The sequence below is a fragment of the Salmo trutta genome, chromosome 28 (genome assembly GCF_901001165.1).
Source record: "Salmo trutta chromosome 28, fSalTru1.1, whole genome shotgun sequence".
Taxonomy (NCBI): domain Eukaryota; kingdom Metazoa; phylum Chordata; class Actinopteri; order Salmoniformes; family Salmonidae; genus Salmo; species Salmo trutta.
The window spans coordinates 14,212,061-14,238,101 of record NC_042984.1 but is presented as its reverse complement, the minus strand read 5'-3'; the positions used below and the strand labels follow the sequence as shown (position 1 = coordinate 14,238,101).

Sequence of the window (26,041 nt, the reverse complement as noted above, 5' to 3'; positions counted from 1 at the left end):
AACTGACTATTCCACAAAAACACACACCGACAAGGAAATATAATCAAACTTTTATTTGGCAACGTTTGAATTTAAAAACACAGGATCATTGTAATGGACGAATACAAAACAATTGACTATTCCACAAAAATACACACCGACAAGGAAATATAATCAAACTTTTATTTGGCAACGTTTGACCAGTTTGGCTCCAAAATACATGTATTTCTTTAAAAATAGTCCAATATTATTGAAAGTAGCAACATTGTATCTCAAACTCGGTCCTGGGGACCCCAAGGGGTGCACGTTTTGGTTTTTACCCTAGCACTAAAAACAATGTTTTGGCCTAATATGTGTTACTGATTTAAAACGTACATTTTGTACACTTTATTTTGTTTGATTATAACAATATCAACAAGGACAACTTAATCTACACAATATCAACAACTAGATAGCTTTGGCTATTCATTAGGATTGGACATTTCTTTAGTGGTCAACATGTAGCTACACAATAAAAACGGATATTTAACATTATAAAAACAAACTTGATTGTACCTATATAAAATAATCCAGATTTTGCTAGTTATTTGTCATTGATCTACACCCTGAACTTGGTTATTGCTTTTTGGATAAGCCAATGTCGTTGGTATAACCTATGATGATATGAGGAGGCATTGGAAGGTTAAGAGTTATGTTTGAAAGGCACTCTTGGGAGGAAAATAATCTGTGGTGTTTGATTAACTTGTTTACACAATCCAAAAACTCCAGGCACAAATTATAATTTGGCAGATGTTTTGAATATTGTTGTTTCTATACCCCATCTTGTAGTGGGCAAAAAATACACAAACGAATGCACAAAATGTATAAGAAAAAAGGACATATCATTTCAGAATTAAGAGTACCACAACTACATATCCTTTTTTTAATACAGTATTTGACCACATTCAGCATGGCATTAGGGTGCATATATCTGCACAGGCAGTGCATGATGTCTCTGACTGAATTTGAAAGGTACAGTTGTCACTTTTTAGCAGTCTTACTTATAAAACAACAAGTGCAATTTTGTCATTTAGTATTCCAAGAAAAACAGAAAAACATGTTAGACTAGACCAAATATTCTAAGAGCGACAATATAATACACTTTTGCTGAGTAGCCATGCATCCAGTATGTCTGCATTCAAGTGACCATAAAGGAATTAATCTTAAAAAAATGTGGTCCCAAATGATCAACTCAAGAAGCTTTTTAAAGCTTTATAACGTCACTGTATGCATGCTATTAATGGTATTCAGAAAAATACATTGATATAATGTATATAAAGTCTCCAAAACTTTACGAAGACATTATTTATTCTAATATATTCAGTACTTAAATGGAGTGGCATTTTGCTTTGTTGGCCATTTTACAGTAAATAATACAAATATTTACATACGTATCACTTAAACATTTAGTACGTGACCATATACTAACTGGTCATATATCTAGGAACATGTAAGGTTACATTCTGTTGGCATTCTGGATTTGACTGTGTGAACCGTATAACAAGTAGCACTGTAGTTCATCATGAATACAGAAGAGGATTGCATAGCGAGATTGGAAGATTCTTTTTTTTTTTTTTACAAAATACTAATAAAAACAGTTTGAGCTGCTTGCTTTTTGTGTTTGTTTAGGAAAAAGGCACAAAGATACAAGTGTCCTGAGTCAGATCAGGCCATGCAGGCTTCTGGTTTGGAAAAAATAACCACTTTATTCATATTCATTTGGAATGACTGTAGTACTCTACAGTATTTTGGCAGTTCTCGCTCAGAACCATCAGACAGTGGTTGACAGACAGAGAGATGCTCAGAGTCAGAGAAAAGGCATTAGAATGTCATGAAGTGCTCATCAGCAGGGTCCCTCCATCATGGTGCTCGTAGCTCCCCCAGTCTGGTGTAGACATCCTCTGCCTGACTCAGGTCCTCAAACACAGGCAGCAGGTGGAGCAGCTCAGCATCCTCCACATCATCAAACCAGGACACCACAGGAACCTGAGGGAGCATCAGAGAAACCATTCACTCACTTACTAATGCTTTCTTTGCAGTATTGATAACTGTATATTCTTGTCATATATAACTACCAAATCCAAAAGTTAAGTGGAATATCAGGTTAGAATAGAATCAGAATGCAGTAGAATCAGAACTAGTCACTTTGAATCCTGAAAGAGGTCACATTTGAGTTGACAGAAGTTGAATGAAACTCAAACTCACAGCATTCTCTGGGTGGAAGATGTAGGAGGCAGGAGAGTTGTCTAGGATGAGGGTCTTATGGAGCTCTCGGCCCAGCAGGCTGAGATCTTTGACGTAGCATCCCTGGTGGAACACACAGGACTCCCGGAACAACCGTGCCCGGAATACCCCGCACTGATCCAACAGGTCAGTCACTGGATCTGCATACTGGGGGCAGGCAAAGAAGAGGGGGAAAAGGAGGAAGACCAGGATCAGGGAAGGGAGGAAATGGCAAGAGGAAGAAGGAAAGGGAGTTTGGTCAGGACTAACAAAGTGTCATCAAGGCAGCAAAGCTACTAATAATGTAACTATGGGTTACATTATGGAATGTATGCTAGCTCATAATATGCAAATGTACAATGCAGTCTTTGGTACTACAAAGGTCACCTAGTGCATGGGGAAAAGGCTATGGAGGATTGTGAAAGAGAAAAAAGTATTAAGACTTTCTAAACTAAAATACAATAGGTTTTTTCATGAAGAACAACAAATAAATAGGGCAAATGTCAAGACAAGATAAGGTTTTGTTAGGTCTTTTCAGCTTACCTTGGCAAGACTGGCAGTGAACAGAATACACTCAAACAGCTCTCCCATTCGTTGTAGAAACTCATCCACATATGGCCTCTTTAGCACGTATACCTGAAAACAAACACCTGGCATGAAGCTTTGGTAGCTCTTTTCCCTGTATAGTAACAGACATTTCTGCTTGTTACAAAGTATTTTAGCAATTGCTTTATAATTGAACAGTAATAAAGTATCTGGAAGAAAATATTTGGAAGGTAACTTTAACTCTTCTTCCTCTGCTGTGTCAATTTTGTTCCCATCTCAGTTGCTGGTGGCCGGTTCCTGAAACAAGTAATCAAGAATAGGCCGTACAGGTGTTAACCAGCCTATCCTGGATTACTTGAACCAGGCAGAGGCCCATGGAGAAGAATCTCAAACACCACAACAGTTCTCATGTTGACCTGAAGTGCAAGTTTTGCATGTAGTTTTGCCTGTACAGCAGACTCCAGTACATTTCAATATATAGAGTTTAAATATTACCTCTGGTGCATTGCATTGGTGAGCAAAATCTTCTGAAAGGTGAACTGACTAAGCTGAATTGAACTGTTTACTTCCTTTCCCATTCAACTTTTGTCCAGTAGAGGGCTCATACAGCACCCATAACAAACATCTGTCCTGAGACACATCTTATTTTAACCTCGGCAAACACTGACCATAACACACACACACACACACACACACACACAATACCAACCCACCCACCCACCTCTACAAGCACACAGATAACATATTCAGATGAAGATTTTACCTGGTGTGTGGTCCCCTCAATCTCCACAGGCACTATGAAATCTGCATTACTGATAGGCTGAGGAGAGAAGGAACACCGTGGAAGACTGTTGTTATGATGCTCCTGGGCTTTACAGTTATACTGTATGTAATTACATAGGATCAAATCGCTAAATTAGATGCTAAACTATAAATCACATAAATCAAACAATTCACTTTTTTTTAATGCAATTAAAAATTGTAATTAATTTCATGAAATGTCCTCTTTTACCTTTGCATTGGATACAAACACCCCTTACAAAACCACATGTAACAGTGAGTGGGTGGAAAAGCGGTAGCTACCTTGAATGAGCTATGCACCAGTGTCTCATCCAGGTCTATGACCACACATATCTTCCCCTGGTCCTGGGGTGTCATCTCAGGCAGCAGGCTGGGCCCTGATGACAGCTGTGGTGGAGGAGAAAACAGGGGACATACAGGGTCACTATAGCTGGCACAATCTATAGCCAGTACTACAGAGTACAGTACAGGACTGTCCAGAGAACACCACATCTTACCCTCTTTACTAGGCTTTTCTTATGCTTAATAAACACAGTGCCTCACTCTACAAGCACAGGGAATAACTGCAGTTGAAATTAAATCAAATGTTATGTCACATGCGCGGAGTGCAACAGGTGTAGACTTTAATGTGAAATGCTTACTTACAAGCCCTTTACCAACAATGCAGAGTTAAAAAGTAAGAAAAATGTGCTAAATTAAAAAAGGAAATACTAACACAATAAATTAACAACCGGTACCATGTTAATCTGCAGGGTTACGAGGTAGTTGAGGTAATATGTACATGTAGGTAGGGGTAAAAGAGCTCTAACAGTGTAATAATATTGTAATAATAGAATATCAGATTAAATTCAGAGACCCAAACAATACCCATGCTTCACAACAGCTACAGCTTCCTCATTGCTCCAGTGCTGCCTGGAGGACACTAGGCAATGTGAACAAAAAAAACGGCAATTGTACTGTTTGTCCCTCTTGAGATGCTGAAGCCATTTCTTCAATATAGTCCGAATTAAGATAACTCCAGATATATGTAATTCATTTTTACATTTTTTTGCCGAGGAGGTCTTAGTCACGCAATTTTACATCTAACTAAGATGTTTGGTGCAGTATATCTCAAGGGGAAATATTTGCATGAAAACCGAGTCGTTTCTCGTTGAATGACAGCAAAACAATTAATTGAAGAATTCCTACTGTTGACCAATTCCCGACGAAGGGGTGTATACTTTGGCTACTGAGCTTCGGCTTGCGTCAGGAAAACTTTGTGTGTGCACGAACAGCCGAAAAACCCTTGCCGACAACCAAAACATCACAAAATGTTGTTTTAATATATGCAGGAACTGTTTGGGATGGGAAGCATGCGGACGCCTTTACACGGCGCTAGCGCCCCTACACTGACAGCCTCACTAGTGGCTTGTGGGCAACACACACCTTGTCATTCTTCTGTACACTTCGGTTATGACGCACCAGGTACAAAATACTGTACATATCTAATGTCTCCAACATGAACTGACATGCACATCACATTATCCACTCTTTGTAGGCCCACTGCACCACTGTTTAGCCTTAGTGGATTGCAAGGCACTCAGCTGTCTTATCATCATAGGAGATCAATATGAACAGACCTAAACTACTCTCTATCCACCAACAGTCATGGTTATAGTGTTCAACAAGTTCACAACAGGTGCAGCAGCCATTTTATATTGCATCATGCTGTTATAACATCAACGGGCAATAATCCCACAAATTCTCACAGGGTATTGCTCAAGATAGGAAAGCAATCACTTGTGTAGTTATTGTCTGCTTATATAAAATATATTATTTTCCTGTAATAACCATGGCAGAGTTGTTAAACTCTTGATGAGGAAGTTGACAGTTGTAAAATAAAAAGAAAGCTGAGCTAAGCCTGACAGTTGTTTGGGTTTAAAAATATGTAGCTAAACTGTACACACAATATTCATGTCCTATAAAAAAGTCTAAGACTGGCCAAATTACAATGTGTGAAACTTTGTGGTTAAAACTATTCATTTGTAATCTGCTTTAGCGGTCCAAACAAGCTTTGCAAACATAACAAAATGCAAAAGGACACTTTTTAGGCTACATAATAGTCCCACACTTGGTTGAAATACAGTAAACTACAGCCCATACACTCTATATGGATAATTACAACAACAATGCTGCCGAGATGTTGAGAATAATATATTCTGTTACCTTGACAACATCCCCATTGTCCTGTGGCTCCAGCAAGGCATCTTGTGAAGGTGATGGTGGATTTCGGGCATCCTGTGCTCCTCTGAGGCAACAGAAGAGTGCTTTGAAGATGTTACAGCTCCTAGGCTTCTTCAGAGAAGATCTGCTCACCTCGCCTGTCACAAGACCAAAAAGAAGAATGCTGTAGATCTACGACACAAAAAGCTTTTGATCAAAACTCTTCAGTGATATATGGATTTGTCCCAAATGAAAATGCTATTCACCAACACATTATGGTGATTCCACCTGCAATGAAAGTTCTTTTAATCCAGGTACAGATGTAGGATTTTTATTTGATCCCCCTGTTGCAGGAGAACTTTAAAACTTGGAGAATATTTGAGGTTTAAAAAGGCTTTTGAAGTTTGTAATTTCCACTTTGACATTTCAGACTTGATTTTCCTGTAGAAAAATGTATCAACCCTTCCATAAATGTCCATGAATTTCATCCACATTTCTTTTTGTTGCAGGATTATTTTCCTGCTGTAGCAAACTGGCTCAAGTTAAGACCCTACATCTGTAGATGTTAGGGAAATGTATGATGTGAATTTCTCAAGATTTTCCCATGAAGTAGTAAGGAGGATTTCCTCCATTTTGAGAAACATAGTTACTGCACACATGTAGAATGAACTCTGTGCTCCCTTCACGAAAGGCTTCCCTCTACACTACAGAGATGCCAGCCAGCCTGCACACGCACGCACGGACACAAGCACAGTTGGACACACACACACAAATAAAAATCTGCCTTTAATGAGGTTGCTGCTGCTGCTGGAAGAGGTTGGTACATGTTATATAATCATTGAGAGTGCGGGAAAACCCACACTCTTCACCAGGCAGTGACTGAGTCTCAAATGGCACCCTAATCCCCACAGGGTCCTTGTCAAAAGTAGTGCACTATATAGGGAGTAGTGTGTCATTTAGGATACCGTCAGTAACTTCTGCTGTATAAAAAAAAGACAGACAGAAAACATTCCAACCATTTCACTGACTCTCCTGGAACAAGATCTCTGGTTGGAGTGGAGCGAGCTGAAGCCAGTCACACCTCAATGCTCCAAGCCCCTTTGATCAGTCAATGTAAAAATGTGTCATAGTTCACAAAGGTTACACCAGAGGAGGCAAATAGCATCTATTCTTTGGTTGGATATGCATAGCACCACTGGTAATAGTATGAGAGTTCATATAAAAATCTAATGTATGGATGGCTCTGATATACAGAACACAGATGGCTGTACTGACTAAAGCTATCGAAGGGATTAATAAAAAACGGATTCAAAAAGAAAAAGTGTGATTCACACATCTGAACACTGTCATGACTCTCCTGTGAGGATCCAAAGATCCGGTTACAGTGGATCAGCTCTACAGAGCAGAGGTTACAGTGGATCAGCTCTACAGAGCAGAGGGGGGGATTGATGTGGGGTTTTTATGACACCTCACCTCGATCGTAAATTGTAATGCAGCAGACCAACTGCTTTCTGGTCTCTAGTTTGGGAGAATGGAATGTCTTTGTGTTACAGAAGAGTGGCCACCCAAAACTTCAACATCAAACAATGAACACTGGGACAATATAATTCAACGTCCGAATGATGGGAATGATGAGAGATGGAATAGGGAAAATTAATGTCTATTTTGTGATGTCATTAAAATGGATAGAAAAACGTTATAACAGAAACATTGTATCTTGAAGAGCTTGTACACTGTGTATATCAGGTTAACATCTAAACGTTGTAAAAAATGATGATTAAATATGAGAATACTTTTGTGAAGAAAGCAATGTGATTTTAGCATTCTAAAATGAGAATTGTTTTTCCATGCAAAATTATGCTGTCAGTAGCCACGCCCAAGTGAGCTCAGAGTTTGTGTCAGTGTGATGGAGCCGCCTTTCCGACCAGAGTGCTTAAAAGGACTCGCTAACGAAATTTACATCAGACCAGCGTGACAGACAGCGTGAGCTGAACGTTTCGAAATGGTTGAAACCTATGAAAACTAGACTAGAGAACGTGAGGTTGCGGTCCACACGTTGAAAGGGTTAGAAACTTTGGAAACCAGACCAAAACGTGCCGGGTCGCTGCTGGCGTGTAAAGTGGTCGAGAGCTGAACCCTTAATAATCAACTAGGGACCAAGCAGATGGACGGTGTAAACCGGGCCTCACGAATGGTTAAAACTACAAGACAAGACAGCGTGGAGCGTTGGCTACACATTACGAAATGGTTAGAAGCTCTGAAACCCTCAATGCGAGTGAAGAAGGTAAAGACTAGACCAGAACATTCACAGTCTGCAGCTGTACATGTAAAATTGGTTGTAGGACATTTAACTCTCAACACGAGGGGGAAGGACAGATCCCTCTGACCACCGTAGGTACGTCTGAAGTATCTATCCTAACAAACACTCCAAGACCAAAGAAGCATAAGGAGATTGTTACCTCTGGTGGACAAACAGAGACTTACACCGAACCACACCCCATAGACGGACTGAGTGGTTTCAACAGAGACGACAAAGACATCTACGCGTAAATATATACATTGCTTATCCGAATGCGCGGTCGTTCATGTGCAAAGTATTCATATTTCTGTGAGTGTAGCTTCCAAATGTATGTACGATATGTTCACTCTCTTTCCCCACCCCCTTTCCATTGTGTAACAAGCAGTCATACCATGTCAGTCCACTAGGGACTTTTATCTCATGTAAGTGTGTATGGTATTCTGTGTTATTATTTAGTTAGTTACTAACTAACTTACATCTAGACGTTCCGCTAGCGGAACGCCTCACCAATATCCAATGGTATAGCGTGGCGCGAATTACAAATACCTCAAAAATGCAAAAATGTCAATTTTTCAAACATATGACTATTTTACATCATTTTAAAAGACAAGACTCTCCTTTATCTAACCACATTGTCTGATTTCAAAAAGGCTTTACAACGAAAGCAAAACATTAGATTATGTCAGGAGAGTACCCAGCCAGAAATAATCACACACCCATTTTTCAAGCTAGCATATATGTCACAAAAACCAAAACCACAGCTAAATGTAGCACTAACCTTTGATGATCTTCATCAGATGACACTCCTAGGACATTATGTTATACAATACATGCATGTTTTGTTCAATCAAGTTCATATTTATATCAAAAACAAGCTTTTTACATTAGCATGTTTTGTTCAGAACTAGCATACCCACCGAAAACTTCCGGTGAATTTACTAAATTACTCATGATAAACGTTCACAAAAAACATAACAATTATTTAAAGAATTATAGATACAGAACTCCTTTATGCAATCGCGGTGTCCGATTTTAAAATAGCTTTTCGGTGAAAGCACATTTTGCAATATTCTGAGTAGATAGCCCGGCCATCACGGCTAGCTATTTTGACACCCACCAAGTTTGGCACTCACCAAACTCAGATTTACTATAAGAAAAAGTGGATTACCTTTGCTGTTCTTCGTCAGAATGCACTCCCAGGACTTCTACTTCAACACCCAATGTTGTTTTGGTTCCAAATAATCCATAGTTATATCCAAATAGCTGCGTTTTGTTCTTGCGTTCAAGACACTATCCGAAGGGTGACGCGCCGGCGCATCTCGTGACAAAAAAATTCAAAATATTCCATTACCGTACTTCGAAGCATGTCAAACGCTGTTTAAAATCAATTTTTACGCGATTTTTCTCATAAAATAGCGATAATATTCCAACCGGGAGACGTTGTATCCGTTCAAACACTGAAATAAGAAAATGGAGTCTTCACATGCACGCGCAGGCCAGTGTCAATGTTCTCAGAAGGAGCACTCTCCAAAACCCTTGCTGTTTTTCGCCCAGAGACTGCAGAGTTATCATTCCACGTTCTGGCGCCTTCTGAGAGCCTAAGAAAATGTCACGTTACAGCAGAGATCCTGTATTTTCGATAAAGAGGCTACAGAAGGCCAAGAAATGGTCAGACAGGGCACTTCCCATATAGAATCTTCTCAGGTTTTGGCCTGCCATATGAGTTCTGTTATTCTCACAGACACCATTCAAACAGTTTTAGAAACTTTAGGGTGTTTTCTATCCAAATCTACTAATTATATGCATATTCTAGTTTCTGGGCAGGAGTAATAACCAGATTAAATCAGGTACATTTTTTATCCGGCCGTGAAAATACTGCCCCCTATCCATAACAGGTTAATAAATAAAATGATTAAATCAATTTGTGTAGTACTGAATATTCAAAGGGATAGGGTTCTTGCGGATCCAGGGATATTGCGACATTCAGAATGAGACTGATGAGGTAATAGAATAGTAACTCGTTAAATAACTTTTCCTGTGGTGCCCCAAATTCCTAATGAGTTAATTGTTACATGATTAATTTAATAGAATATCAATTAAACAGTTTGATAAAATAAATAACAGTCCTCAGATTAATGATAGTCACATCACGACAACACTCAACATGCTTGTCATATTTTGTTAAGTAGTGTTTGTTATGGGACTCTCTCCTGATTCTTAACCTCAAGCTTTGATACTAACTTTTAATTTCCCACCTTCTATCATTCTCTTCCTTTCATCTTTGGGGGGCGTCTGCAGCAATTGGAATGATGATACACTACAAAAGTATGTGGACACCTGTTCGTCGAACATCTCATTCCAAAATCATGGGCATCAAATATGGAGTGGGTCCCCCTTTGCTGCTATAACAGCCTCCACTCTTCTGGGAAGGCTTTCAACTAGATGTAGGAACATTGCTGAGGGGACTTGCTTTCATTCAGCCACAAGAGCATTAGTGAGGTCAGGCACTGATGTTGGGCGATTAGGCCTGGCTCGCAGTCGGCGTTCCAATTCATCCCAAAGTTGTTCGATGGGGTTGAGGTCAGGGCCTGGCCTGTGCAGGCCAGTCAAGATCTCCCACACCGATCACGACAAACTATTTCTGTATGGACCTTGGTTTGTGTACGGGGGCATTGTCATGCTGAAACAGGATAGGGCATTCCCCAAACCGATGCCACAAAGTTGGAAGCACAGAATCGTCTAGAATGTCATTGTATGCTGTAGGGTTAAGATTTCCCTTCACTGGAATTAAGGGGCCTAGCACGAACCATGAAAAACAGCCCCAGACCTTTATTCCTCCACCATCAAACATTACAGTTGGCACTATGCATTTGGGCAGGTAGCCTTCTCCTGGCATCCGTCAAACCCAGATTTGTCCGTCGGACTGCCAGATGGTGAAGCATGATTCATCCCTCCATAGAACACATTTCCACTGCTCCAGAGTCCAATGTCGGCAAGCTTTACACCATTACAACTGACGCTAGGCATTGCGCATGGTGATCTTAGGCTTGTGTGCTGCTGCTCGGCCATGGAAACCCATTTCATGAAGCTCCCGACGAACAGTTCTTGTGCTGACGTTTGCTTCCAGAGGCAGTTTAGAACTCGGTAGCAAGTGTTGCAAACAAGGACAGTTGATTTTTACGCACGACACGCCTAAGCACTCTGTAATCCCGTTCTGTGAGCTTGTGTGGCCTACCACTTCACGGCTGAGCCATTGTGGCTCCTAGACATTTCCACTTCACAATAACAAAACTTACAGTTGACTGGGGCAGCTCTAGCAGGGCAGAAATTTGATGAACTGACTTGTCGGAAAGGTGGCATCCTATGACGGTGCCATGTTGAAAGTCACTGAGCTCTTCAGTAAGGCCATTCTACTGCCAATGTTTGTCTATGGAGATTGCATGGCGGTGTGCTTGATTTTATACACCTGTCAGCAACGGTGTGGCTGAAATTGCCAAATACTTTTATACATATAGTGTACATAACCAAGGAATTGAGGAAGAGTGTATGGGAACTCAAGATAAATAATTTTTAATATATTATGTAACTTAAAGCACTTGTGGTAACACTATTTGAAGGGTACCTACATAAGGACTTCACAAAGGCACTTACAGATGGGCCACTGTAAACGGAAATTGAACCGGGAGAAAATCTGCCTACAGTGTGTAGAGACCAGCGGTCCTGGTTGTTGTCAGCTCAAATGTTGTCATTAAAACAATGGTTGACAAGATGAGCTCTGCTCATTGGTCAACCATGTGCATCGGCCGCTCAAGAATTCAGCTAATTTCATCTTTTGGTGCCTCGAGCAGGGCCAGCGGCGCCGCTCATGGGAGCGAGCACCAGGAACAACACTTCTTGCAAAACTGCTTGTGTTTTGCCGCCCGCCACGCCCTACTCCCATTGAAGTCTATGATGGCCCGTCTGTAAGCATCTTAACATATTCATAAAGAAGCTCTTTAGCATTTCAGTAATGTCATTGTCAACAACCACAAGTTCAAATCTGCAGTATTCATGTTAGAGATGGCACAAGTACTTGAACGGACGTCAAAGCTTGATCTTTAACCAGAGATCAATTTTCTTCAAATAATATAAAACTATTTGGTGGACTGTGCTTTGTGGCTGCCCAAACAGGCAAGTAAAATTGTCCCGAAAAATGTTGACATTTTGTCTTGAAGCCAACGTTAATTTGCTTTGACTCTGGTGTTCCAATTGCACGTCAGCATTTGCGGGGCACAACAAAAAAAGAAACTAACCCAAGCATCACACAGTTCTTCTCCCTAAATTCCCTTTCCCCTCCTTGTCTCAGTCCCTCGATTGCCTTCCGACCGCTCCCTACATACATGCGTGCTGAGTGTGCACACAAGCTCCTATAGAAATAACTGTCTATAAAATTGTATCTAACTGATGGGATACACAAGCTATATTCCTTGCCAAATGATGACAGTTTTATCACAAATTCAAAATGGACTGCTTGATTGATGTAGGAAAATATGCATTCCAACAATGAGCTGCAGATTAGGAATAATTGTGTCCCATCTAGTTTCCACTTAGGCTACTTTGCGAACTGCTAGTGCCATTTAGAATTAGTTAGTCTAGGCTATAACCCCCCTAAACATAGACAGGTTCCACACAGAAAATATGCAAAAACATTAGTTTGATAAAGACAAAGAGCATATTTTCACCAGAATCATTAAGCATTCATTACCATGCAGTGTTCAATGTGGAATTGATAAGCCATTTAGAAAATTACAAAGAAGCGGCAGAATAAACTAAATTGAACATCTGTCGAAAAGAAGACAGATTTTGATTTCTAACTGGCCAAATTGATCCCCGTTTCAAATGATCACGACTTGAGAATAACTTTCCCAGACTCGAGATGCGCATCACTTGCACTGGCAACTTTTTTCATATGGAAAAATATTTGGATACATTTTATTCTGTTATATAACATGTTTTTTTACAATAAAATGTGTCTTTTTAAAAAGATTGTGTTCCACAATATAATATAACCAGTTGATAGTATGGTTTCAATAAATTAATCTTCAATGGCACTTGCTTTTTTATTGACTGAATATGGCAATTTAGCAATTAGGATTTGTTATCTGTAACTGTTATGATAAATGAAGCATTGTTGCACACTGTTGGCATAGACTTATAGATACATGTGCACATATGTTTTTTCCATTGGAGTACTCGGGAAAAAAATAATAATGTGAGTACTTGAACAGTCAAAAAAAGTAAAATGCCCATCCCTAATTCATGTGGTTGTTGGCATATGCATCTATGAAATGCGCATGTATTGTTTATGAAAGCATTATGAATGTGTTATGAAGTCTCCCTTATGTAGGTACCCTTCAAATAAAGTGTTACCAAAATCGTTTAGGGCTGACATGTATAGGCATATTACCCAGCAGCTTACTTGTAAAAATGATTGTTGTTGTGGATTTCCTTTATAAAACACAAACATAACATGCTAGTGCCAAAAAGCCATTTTAAAGTGTAGGATAGCCTATTCCTGAATATATCCAAAACAAATATGATAAATGAGAAAAAAAACTATCTATAGTAATCAAATAATCTATTACATTTGTATCTGTTGAGCAAACATAGGATAACCCTGCTGCTCCTATCACACATAATCTGGTATTGTAAAACAACTATAACCATACAGCAGTACCCTACCCTCCAATTCAAACCGGACTGCCTGAAGCATGAAAACAAAGATTCTTTGAAACCGCGCTTTACAATGGGCGGCGGAGGGCGTGTGCTGAGGGGTGTGCTTGTGCATTCCACTGTCAATATCGACCGCGGCACCTGGCATTTCTACGGTTATGTTTCTCATCCGCAACCGTTGTCGGTTTAATTTCTAACAGCAAATTGTATATCATACACCTGACAATCTTTGTATTGTATAGGCCTGTGATGTGGTATTTTTGTAATAACATTAGGACAGCGTGCCACACTGGCGCGCATTGATCTGCCTTGATGTGTCTCCAGCCTGAGCCTGCGAACAAAAACAAGACATGGCTGTGCTGTGTGTATGCCTGCTTAGAGACATATGTGGCAAAGTAATATATGGAACGGCGACATACAACAGCTGGAGATATATATCCTAAATGAAAAACACAGGGTAGGCTAAATTTGGGGTGGTTTGGTTGAACATTTTACATGCAAAATTATTCGTCTGTCAATTAATGAAATTATAATTATTGGCTAATAATAATAATAATAATAATTTGGTATTGGATATTGTAGCCTTGTTTTGATCGATAGAAATACTGTAGCATCAACATCTGAATCATTTGATTGGTCTTGAAAGTCCAATCATGTAAAATGGGAAATAAATATTGATTTGAATTGTTTACAGTAGGCAACAAACAGTGACTGAATATTATTGGCAACCTTGAATTTGTGATGACAAAAGACATGTAATGCGATACAGTTTTTCAAATAGCCTTTACTCTTACATTGTCAAAAATGTGTTTGTACCAGAGGGGTTTTCCCCTTCCAATTATGCAGGTGTTCCATAATACCTTTGAAAACCAATCCATGTTCAGCATCAATTGTTCAGCATCATGTTCAGCATCAATGTGGCGGCTTGAATCATCATGAAATAATATTGATATTCAACGTAGTCTATTTATATGCAAAATTAATCCAATGTGTACATATCCGACAGTTAAGAAAAACAGTGAGCTCTAGAATGTCGCGCGCAATATCCGCGACGTTGGAACTGTCAAATGGACGCGCTGGGAACATGTTCGCATCAACGTTAGAGTGCTTGTATTTGATTACTTAACGAAGCTCCTCCAAATCAAACTAACCTTTACCGTTCTAGTTAAACCCATGTTTAAATCAGAACAAACAATAAAACCCGGAGCGTATCATATTCTTACCTGTTTTCGGTGACAATTGAATGTCTTCTTTTTGCACTTGAGTGATGATAGAACTTTCCATCTGACAAGCACAGAGCCCTCAAAATCCAATCCGTTCCCCAAACAGAGATAAGCAGCCTTCATTAGGTTATATTGACAAGTTACAAAATGATTGCCCTGATAACTGTCATCCGTGGCTTTGTTGGATATGGAAGACGCTACAATTCATCACCAACAATGCTTCTTTATTTCTTGCTTCTTCTGGGAGGGGCAGGGCGCTTGGATATGTTTTCGTCTTTGCGTTTTCCTCGGCTGCGCGTCTCGGTTTACTTTATCGCTAGTATATTTCGGAACCGAACGGCCCCTTCCTGTCTCTGCGAAGACCTCACTTTTCGCTCCAACAACATGGAGAATACAGGCGAAAGAAGAAAAACAACCGAGGAAATGGGGCAAGGGGCGGTTTCAAGTTCCCCTTACTACAGATAAACAACACCGTCAAATTGATATTACCGAGAGGAGGAAAAGAAAACAGATTACATCGGCGGACATATTTCTCAAAAAGAGAATTGGTTATGAATATAATTCGATTTTAAATGTGAGATGTATTTATTTTTTCGGTGCTTTGTTTTTCTTCGAATGGAACACCAAGGGCGCCTTGAAACCGCTGGTCGTTTCGGATTGGATCTTTGGAAAGTGGGAGTTGCAAAGGCATTCCTCTCCATTCTGCACACTCCACACCAAAATATGTTCCAGCGCTGGTTTTGTTCTGACTGAGTGTGCATTTATGATTGTAATAATTGTATTAGTAAATTAAGCAATTTTTTTCTTCAATCATTATAATAATAATGTTTTTATTGATATTGTCATTAATAATATTATACATCTTTAGTTAATTGAGACACAGGACTTCAGTAATTGCAGTAATGACTAAGAAAAAAACAGCACTTCGAACTTAAGCATTCAAGTTTATCCACCTATATGATTGTTTCCTTACAATTAAATATACATTTTTTGCTAAATATAATGTTTATGTCCATCATAACTAATGGTAATCTGTTTAGTTGATTTGTTGTAATTTTCCAGCACTCCAACATGACAACACTTCATCATATACAGATGAAGGAAGAGGTAGCTAGCTAAGTATTTTTTGTAAAATGCAGTGCTGCACACATCACATACAGTGCATTCAAAATGTGTTCAGACCCCTTCACTTTTTCCACATTTACACCTGGATCTTGCAGCAAGCTAGCAGCAATCCGAGTGACTATTGGCTAACATCGGTCCCGGAGCTAACATCAATTATTCCGGAGCTAGCCAGCTGAAGAGTTCCATCAGCCACTCCTGGGCTACAATCACCTATCCGGACCCGTTTTACTGCCGATGCGGAGCCCCATTGGGCCTTCATGACTGGACTACCGACGTTATCTGCCCGAGGGAGTTATCCAACTGGCCCCTCCGTCGTGACATAACCTGAACGCCCATCTGCGGCCAGCTAATCGTTAGCTGTCTTATCGGCTGCTATCTGAATAGATCTATCGGCCAATTTTGTTGGGGCACTATAACTATTTTTGCCAATTGGATTGGTCCCCTCTACCACACGGAACCCCACTAATCTATCGACGGAAACGCACGAGGTGGCTAAAAACAGACCATCTTCCGCCAGCTTGCTACCCATGGCCCGGCTAGCTGTCTGAATCGACGTGACCGCAACCGACCTCACTACTCACTGGACCCTTTTGATCACTTGGCTAAGCATGCCTCTCCTTAATGTCAATATGCCTTGTCCATTGCTGTTCTGGTTAGTGTTTATTGGCTTATTTCACTGTAGAGCCTCTAGCCTTGCTCATTATACCTTATCCAACCTCTCAGTTCCACCACCCACACATGCGATGACATCACCTGTTTTCAATGATGTTTCTAGAGACAATATCTCTCTCATAATCACTAAATGCCTGGGTTTACCTCCTCTGTACTCACATCCCACCATACCTTTGTCTGTACATTATACCTTGAAGCTATTTTATCGCCCCCAGAAACCTGCTCCTTTTTCTCTCTATTCTGGACGTCACAGACGACCAATTCTTATAGCTTTTAGCCGTACCCTCATACTTATTCTTCTCTGCTCCTCTGGGGATGTAGAGGTGAATCCAGGCCCTGCAGTGCCTGGCTCCACTCCTACTCCCCAGGCGCTCTCTTTTGATGACTTCTGTAACCGTAATAACCTTGGTTTCATGCATGTTAACATTAGAAGCCTCCTCCCTAAGTTTGTTTTATTCACTGCTTTAGCACACTCTGCCAACCCGGATGTCCTAGCTGTGTCTGAATCTTGGCTTAGGAAGTCCACCAAAAACTGTGAAATCTTCATCCCTAACTACAACGTTTTCAGACAAGATAGAACGACCAAAGGGGGCGGTGTTGCAATCTACTGCAGAGATAGCCTGCAGAGTTCTGTCCTGCTATCCAGGTCTGTACCCAAACAATTTGAACTTCTACTTTTAAAAATCCACCTCTCCAAAAACAAGTCTCTCACCGTTGCCGCCTGCTATAGACCCCCCTCGGCCCCTAGCTGTGCTCTGGACACCATATGTGAACTGATTGCCCCCCATCTATCTTCAGAGCTCGTGCTACTAGGTGACCTAAACTGGGACATGCTTAACACCCCAGCCATTCTACAATCCAAGCTTGATGCCCTCAATCTCACACAAATTATTAATGAACCCACCAGGTACAACCCCAAAGCCGCAAACACTGGCACCCTCATAGATATCATCCTAACCAACGTGCCCTCTAAATACACCTCTGCTGTTTTCAACCAAGATCTCAGCGATCACTGCCTCATTGCCTGCACCCGTAATGGGTCAGCGGTCAAACGACCTCCACTCATCACTGTCAAACGCTCCCTGAAACATTTCAACGAGCAAGCCTTTCTAATCGACCTGGCCCTGGTATCCTGGAAGGATATTGACCTCATCCCGTCAGTAGAGGATGCCTGGTTATTTAAAAAAAAATGCCTTCCTCTCCATCTTAAATAAGCATGCCCCTTTCAAGAAATTTAGAACCAGGAACAGATATAGCCCTTGGTTCTCCCCAGACCTGACTGCCCTTAACCAACACAAAAATATCCTATGGCGTTCTGCATTAGCATCGAACTGCCCCCGCGATATGCAACTTTTTAGGGAAGTTAGAAACCAATACACACAGGAAGTTAGAAACGCCAAGGCTAGCTTTTTCAAACAGAAATTTGCTTCGTGCAACTCCAACTCTAAAAAGTTCTGGGACATTGTAAAGTCCATGGAGAATAAGAACACCTCCTCCCAACTGCCCACTGCACTGAGGATAGGAAACTCTGTCACCACCGATAAGCCCACTATAATTGAGAATTTCAATAAGCATTTTTCTACGGCTGGCCATGCTTTCCACCTAACTACCCCTACTGCATTCAACAGCACTGCACCCCCCACAGCTACTCGCCCAAGCCTCCCCCATTTCTCCTTCTCCCAAATCCATTCAGCTGATGTTCTGAAAGAGCTGCAAAATCTGGACCCCTACAAATCAGCTGGGCTTGACAATCTGGACCCTTTCTTTCTAAAATTATCTGCCGAAATTATTGCAACCCCTATTACTAGCCTGTTCAACCTCTCTTTCGTGTCGTCTGAGATTCCCATAGATTGGAAAGCAGCTGCTGTCATCCCCCTCTTCAAAGGAGGTGACACTCTTGACCCAAATTGCTACAGACCTATATCCATCCTACCCTGCCTTTCTAAGGTCTTCGAAAGCCAAGTCAACAAACAGATTACCGACTATTTCGAATCCCACCGCACCCTCTCCGCTATGCAATCTGGTTTCAGAGCTGGTCATGGGTGCACCTCAGCCACGCTCAAGGTCCTAAACGACATCGTAACCGCCATCGATAAGAAACAATACTGTGCTGCCGTATTCATTGACCTGGCCAAAGCTTTTGACTCTGTTAATCACCACATCCTCATCGGCAGACTCAGTAGCCTTGGTTTCTCAAACGATTGCGTCGCCTGGTTCACCAACTACTTCTCTGACAGAGTTCAGTGTGTCAAATCGGAGGGCCTACTGTCTGGACCTCTGGCAGTCTCTATGGGGGTACCACAGGGTTCAATTCTTGGGCCAACTCTTTTCTCTGTATACATAAATGATGTCGCTCTTGCTGCTGGTGAATCTCTGATCCACCTCTACGCAGACGACACCATTCTGTATACTTCTGGCCCTTCTTTGGACACTGTGTTAACAACCCTCCAGACGAGCTTCAATGCCATTCAACTCTCCTTCCGTGGTCTCCAACTGCTCCTAAACACAAGTAAAACTAAATGCATGCTCTTCAACCGATCGCTGCCTGCACCTGCCCGCCCGTCCAGCATAACTTCTCTGGACGGTTCTAACTTAGAATTTGTGGACAACTACAAATACCTAGGTGTCTGGTTAGACTGTAAACTCTCCTTCCAGACCCACATCAATCATCTCAAATCCAAAGTGAAATCTAGAATTGGCTTCCTATTTCGCAACAAAGCATCCTTCACTCATGCTGCCAAACATACCCTCGTAAAACTGACCATCCTACCAATCCTCGACTTCGGCGATGTAATTTACAAAATAGCCTCCAATACCCTACTCAACAAGCTGGATGCAGTCTATCACAGTGCCATCCGTTTTGTCACCAAAGCCCCATATACTACCCACCACTGCGACCTGTACGCTCTCGTTGGCTGGCCTTCGCTTCATAATCGTCGCCAAACACATTGGCTCCAGGTCATCTACAAGACCCTGCTAGGTAAAGTCCCCCCTTATCTCCGCTCACTGGTCACCATAGCAGCACCCACCTGTAGCACGCGCTCCAGCAGGTATATCTCTCTGGTCACCCCTAAAGCCAACTCCTCCTTTGGTCGTCTCTCCTTCCAGTTCTCTGCTGCCAATGACTGGAACGAACTACAAAAATCTCTGAAACTGGAAACACTTATCTCCCTCACTAGCTTTAAGCACCAGCTGTCAGAGCAGCTCACAGATCACTGCACCTGTACATAGCCCATCTATAATTTAGCCCAAACAACTACCTCTTCCCCTACTGTATTTATTTATTTTATTTATTTTTCTCCTTTGCACCATATCATTTATATTTAACTTTGAACTTTCTTCAAACTACAAATCTACCATTCCAGTGTTTTACTTGCTATACTTTATTTACTTTGCCACCATGGCATTTTTTTGCCTTTACCTCCCTTATCTCACATCATTTGCTCACATTGTATATAGTCTTATTTTTTTCTACTGCATCATTGATTGTATGTTGTTTAACTCCATGTGTAACTCTGTGTTGTTGTATGTTGTCGAACTGCTTTGCTTTATCTTGGCCAGGTCGCAATTGTAAATGAGAACTTGTTCTCAACTTGCCTACCTGGTTAAATAAAGGTGAAATAAAAAAATAAAAAAACGGCCTCCACTCATCACTGTCAAACACTCCCTGAAACACTTCAGCGAGCAGGCCTTTCTAATCGACCTGGCCTGTGTATCCTGGAAGGATATTAAACTCAGGATGCCTGGTTATTTTTTTTAAATGCCTTCCTCACCATCTTAAATAAGCATGCCCCATTCAAGAAATTTAGAACCAGGAACAGATATAGCCCTTGGTTCTCTCCAGACCTGACTGCCCTTAACCAACACAAAAACATCCTGTGGCGTTCTGCATTAGCATCGTACAGCCCCCGTGATATGCAACTTTTCAGGGAAGTTAGAAACCAATCTACACAGGCAGTTAGAAAAGCCAAGGCTAGCTTTTTCAAGCAGAAATTTACTTCCTGCAACACAAACTCAAAAAAGTTATGGGACACTGTAAAGTCCTTGGAGAATAAGAGCACCTCCTCCCAGCTGCCCACTGCACTGAGGATAGGAAACTCTGTCACCACTGACAAATCCACTATTATTGAGAATTTCGATAAGCATTTTTTAACAGCTGGCCATGCTTTCCACCTGGCTACCTCTACCCCGGTCAACAGCCCTCCACCCCCCACAGCAACTCGCCCAAGCCTTCCCCATTTTTCCTTCTCCCAAATCCACTCAGCTGATGTTCTGAAAGAGCTGCAAAATCTGGACCCCTACAAATCAGCCAGGCTAGACAATCTGGACCCTTTCTTTCTAAAATTATCTGCAGAAATTGTTGCAACCCCTATTACTAGCCTGTTCAACCTCTCTTTCGTGTCATCTGAGATTCCCAAAGATTGGAAAGCAGCTGCGGTCATCCCCCTCTTCGAAGGGGGGGACACTCTTGACCCAAACTGCTACATACCTATATCTATCCTGCCCTGCCTTTCTAAAGTCTTCGAATGCCAAGTCAACAAACAGATTACCGACCATTTCGAATCCCACCGCACCTTCTCCGCTATGCAATCTGCTTACAGAACTGGTCATGGGTGCACCTCAGCCACGCTCAAGGTCCTAAATGATATCTTAACCGCCATCGATAAGAAACAATACTGTGCAGCCGTATTCATTGACCTGGCCAAGGCTTTCGACTCTGTCAATCACCACATCCTCATCGACAGACTCAATAGCCTTGGTCTCTCAAATGATTGCCTCGCCTGGTTCATCAACTACTTCTCTGATAGAGTTCAGTGTGTCAAATCGGAGGGCCTGTTGTCCGGGCCTCTGGCAGTCTCTATGGGGGTGCCACAGGGTTCAATTCATGGGCCGACTCTTTTCTCTGTATGAATCTGAATCTCTGATCCACCTCTATGCAGACGACACCATTCTGAATACTTTTGGCCCTTCTTTGGACACTGTGTTAACTGCCCTCCAGACGAGCTTCAATGCCATACAACTCTCCTTCCGTTGCCTCCAACAGCTCTTAAATACAAGTAAAACTAAATGCATGCTCTTCAACCGATCGCTGCCTTCACCTGCCCGCCCGTCCAGCATCACTACTCTAGATGGTTCTGACTTAGAATATGTGGATAACTACAAATACCTAGGTTTCTTGTTAGACTGTAAAATCTCCTTCCAGACTCACATCAAACATCTCCAATCCAAAGTTAAATCTAGAATTGGCTTCCTATTTCGCAACAAAGCATCTTTCACTCATGCTGCCAAACATACCCTCGTAAAACTGACCATCCTACCGATCCTCGACTTCGGCGATGTCATTTACAAAATATCCTCCAATACTCTGCTCAATAAATTGGATGCAGTCTATCACAGTGCCATCCTTTTTGTCACCAAACCCCATATACTACCCACCACTGCGACCTGTATGCTCTCGTTGGCTGGCCCTCGCTTCATACTCGTCGCCAAACCCACTGGCTCCAGGTCATCTACAAGATCCTGCTAGGTATAGTTCCCCCTTATCTCAGCTCGCTGGTCACCATAGCAGCACCCACCTGTAGCACGCGCTCCAGCAGGTATATCTCTCTGGTCACCCCCAAAGCCAATTCCTCCTTGGCCTCCTCTCCTTCCAGTTCTCTGCTGCCAATGACTGGAACAAACTACAAAAATCTCTAAAACTGGAAACACTTATCTCCCTCACTAGCTTTAAGCACCAGCTGTCAGAGCAGCTCACAGATTACTGCGCCTGTACATAGCCCATCTATAATTTAGCCCAAACAACTACCTCTTCTCCTACTGTATTTATTTATTTATTTATTTATTTATTTTGCTCCTTTGCACCCCATTATTTATATTTCTACTTTGCACTTTCTTCCACTGCAAATCTACCATTCCAGTGTTTTACTTGCTATATTGTATTTATTTGCCACCATGGCCTTTTTTTGCCTTTACCTCCCTTATCTCACCTCATTTGCACACTTTGTATTTAGACTTATTTTTCTACTATATTATTGACTGTATGTTTGTTTTACTCCATGTGTAACTCTGTGTTGTTGTATGTGTCAAACTGCTTTGCTTTATCTTGGCCAGGTCGCAATTGTAAATGGTAACTTGTTCTCAACTTGCCTACCTGGTTAAATAAAGGTGAAATAAAGAAATAAAGAAAATATTTAAAAAATTGTTACTTTACAACCTTATTCTAAAATGAATAAAATGTTTGTTTTCCTCACCAATCTATACACAATACCCCATTATGACAAAGCAAAAACTGAAATATCACATTTACATAAGTATTCAGACCCTTTACTCTGTGCTTTGTTGAAGCTCCTTTGGCAGCGATTACAGCCTCATGTCTTCTTGGGTATGACGCTACAAGCTTGGCACACATGTATTTGGGGAGTTTCTCCCATTCTTCTCTGCAGATCCTCTCATGCTCTGTCAGGTTGGATGTGGAGCATCGCTGCACAGCTATTTTCAGGTCTCTCCAGAGATGTTCGATCGGGTTCAAGTCTGGGCTCTGGCAGAGCAACTCAACGACATTCAGAGACTACGACATTCAGAGACTTGTCCCGAAGCCACTCCTACCTTGTCTTGGCTGTGTGCTTAGGGTTGTTGTCCTGTTTGAAGGTGAACCTTCGCCCCAGTCTGAGGTCCTGAGTGCTCTGGAGCATGTTTTCATCAAGGATCTCTATGTACTTTGCTTTGTTCATCTTTCCCTCGATCTTGAGTAGTCTCCCAGTCCCTGCCGCTGAAAAAAATCCCTGCAGCATAATGCTTCACCGTAGAGATGGTATTGGCCAGGCAATGAATGGTGCTTGGTATCCTCCAGATGTGACGCTTGGCATTCAGGCCATCTTGTTTTCATCGGACCAGAAAATCTTGTTTCTCATGGTCTGAGAGTCCTTTAGGTGGCAAACTCCAAGTGGGCTGTCATGTGCCATTTACTGAGGAGTGGCTTCCGTCTGGCCACTCTACCATAACGGCCTGATTGGTGGAGTGCTGCAGAGATGGTTGTCCTTCTGGAAGGTTCTCCCATCTCCACAGAGGATCTCTGGAGCTCTGTCAGATTGAGCATCGAGTTCTTGGTCACCTCCCTGACCAAGGCCCTTCTCCCCCGATTGCTCAGTTTGGCTGGGCGGCCAGCTCTAGGAAGAGTCTTGGTGGTACCAAACTTCTTAAATTTAAGAATGATGGAAGCCACTGTGTACTTGGGGACCTTCAATGCTGCAGACATTTGTTGGTAACCTTCCCCAGATCTGTGCCTCGACACAATCTTGTTTCAAAGCTCTATGGACAATTCCTTTGACTTCATGGCTTGGTTTTTGCTCTGACATGCACTGTCAACTGTGGGACCTTATTTAGACAGGTGTGTGCCTTTCCAAATCATGTCCAATCAATTGAATTTACCACAGGTGGACTCCAATCAAGTTGTAGAAACATCTCAAGGATGATCAATGGAAACAGGATGCACCTGAGCTCATAGCAAAGTGTGAATATTTATGTAAATAAAGTATTGATGTTTTTTATTTTTAATACATTTGCAAAAAACACAAACTTTTTTCACTTTGTCATAATGGGGTATTGTGTATAGATTGCTGAGGGAAAAAATAATTACATCCATTTTAAAATAAGGCTGTAACGTAACAAAATGTGGAAAAAGGGAATGGTCTGAATACTTTCCAAATGCACTGTACCTCCTGAGATGCAGTTTCTATTTTTGATTGTTGTCTAAAAATACATTTCACCAGCTCCACAGAACACACTGAAATGGATGAACAAATGTGTTTCTTATAATTTTTAAATGCTTTTGATGCTGAAATAATGTGTAACAATAACACCTTCAACAGCAACAGAGGTTGAATTTCAGAACACACCTGTAGTGCAGTAAGAACTGAGCGCTCTGACTGACTCTGTGTGATGTGAGGCAGGTGTATACTGTGACTGGAAATAAATGGAAATAAGATAACACATTGATGAAATGCTTATGGACATGCACATAGAGAGAGGGACATACATCAGGGAATTCTGCATTTCTTTTGGTTGGGAATTTGGGAATTCTGCATCTCTTTTGGTTGGGAATTTTGGAATTTTGCATCTCTTTTGGTTGAGGATTTGGAAATTCTGCATCTCTTTTGGGTGCGGCATGTTTTGGAAGCCAACCTGTGTATTCTAACAGGAGCACTGAGCAGAGGACGCAAAAGACAGAAGATGTTGTTTCTTTATGACTAACCCAACTAACACTGGAGCAGAGAGAGAGAAACTTTGGGGCCCTACTGCCAGAATCATGGATCCGGATCAAAATGCCAACCACAAAACTAAAGCATAAACAAGAATGGCACAGCTGTTTGCATTACTGCTTTCAGACTGTTTTTACACAGCAACACAGATGCATTGTAAATGTATGTCAAATTAGCATCAACTGGATGACCTGGAAAATGTCATGAGGCTCAAAGTAAAAAATGAGGCCACTGATGATACGAATTAAACTTGAAATTGTTTCTCTGTGCTTGTTTTCTGGTGGTGCTTCTGGTCTGTCTGTCTTTAAAGTGTCTCTCTCCTGGTCATGTTGTCTTTGCATTCCTCCGAGCTATAAGAGCTGAGAGAGAGAAAGGGACTGAGAAAGAGAGAGAGACAGAGAGGGAGTGAGTGAGAAAGAGAGAGAGACAGAGAGAGACATAGAAAGGGACTGAGAAAGAGAGAGACTCAGAGAGAGGGACTGAGAAAGAGAGACAGAGAGAGGGGCTGAGAAAGAGAGAGACAGAGAGAGGGACTGAGAGAGAACTAGAAAGATGGAGAAAGAGAGAGAAGGGCAGCTGATGCTGAGGCCCTGTTTTGACTATGAATTGCAAAGTGACACACAAGGGCGCAACAGGTATAAGTTACTGTTCGGTGTCCAGTAATGGAAGAGCTCAGGTTCAAACACTCAGATTACATGCTGTGGTTTCCATTTTTAGCAGCAGTAGTGTATCTATCAATTTGGCATCTTCATTTCAAAAGATGAAATCCAATTGTTAACTAGTGAAAGAGAGTAGTGTTCTACCTGTGGGAAACAAACTACACAACTTGGTGAGACCTGACAAAAACTCACCAAACAAACATTAGAAGTGGAGTAGGGAGAGAGGATTAAGGACAATGAAAAAAAAGGGAAGAGTAATTCAAATCATCATGCGACATTGCTTTAAATCATGTGTTTTTATTA

The 26,041-nt window shown here is 41.5% G+C and overlaps 1 protein-coding gene across 1 annotated transcript; it reads right to left on the bottom strand.

Moving 5' to 3' along the window:
• Window positions 1-38: 38 nt before the first annotated feature.
• LOC115165556 (carboxy-terminal domain RNA polymerase II polypeptide A small phosphatase 2) lies at window positions 39-15,617 on the bottom strand. Its single transcript, XM_029718754.1, has 7 exons — window positions 15,025-15,617; window positions 5,794-5,948; window positions 3,871-3,975; window positions 3,551-3,607; window positions 2,785-2,877; window positions 2,224-2,409; window positions 39-2,004 (listed from the first exon to the last, which is right to left on the bottom strand). Exons 1-7 carry the CDS (start codon window positions 15,083-15,085, stop codon window positions 1,879-1,881), a joined length of 783 nt encoding a protein of 260 aa, XP_029574614.1. The 5' UTR covers window positions 15,086-15,617; the 3' UTR covers window positions 39-1,878.
• Window positions 15,618-26,041: the final 10,424 nt, after the last annotated feature.

Bases quoted from the DNA above. Each gene is read 5' to 3' on its own strand.
- LOC115165556 (XM_029718754.1), bottom strand. From the start codon at position 15,085: ATGGAAAGTTCTATCATCACTCAAGTGCAAAAAGAAGACATTCAATTG. The intron at 5,949-15,024 runs GTAAGAATATGA...GTCTTGTGACAG, and splicing joins TCAATTGTCACCGAAAACAG to GCGAGGTGAGCAGATCTTCT. The intron at 3,608-3,870 runs GTAGCTACCGCT...TTCTCTCCTCAG, and splicing joins TGGTGCATAGCTCATTCAAG to CCTATCAGTAATGCAGATTT.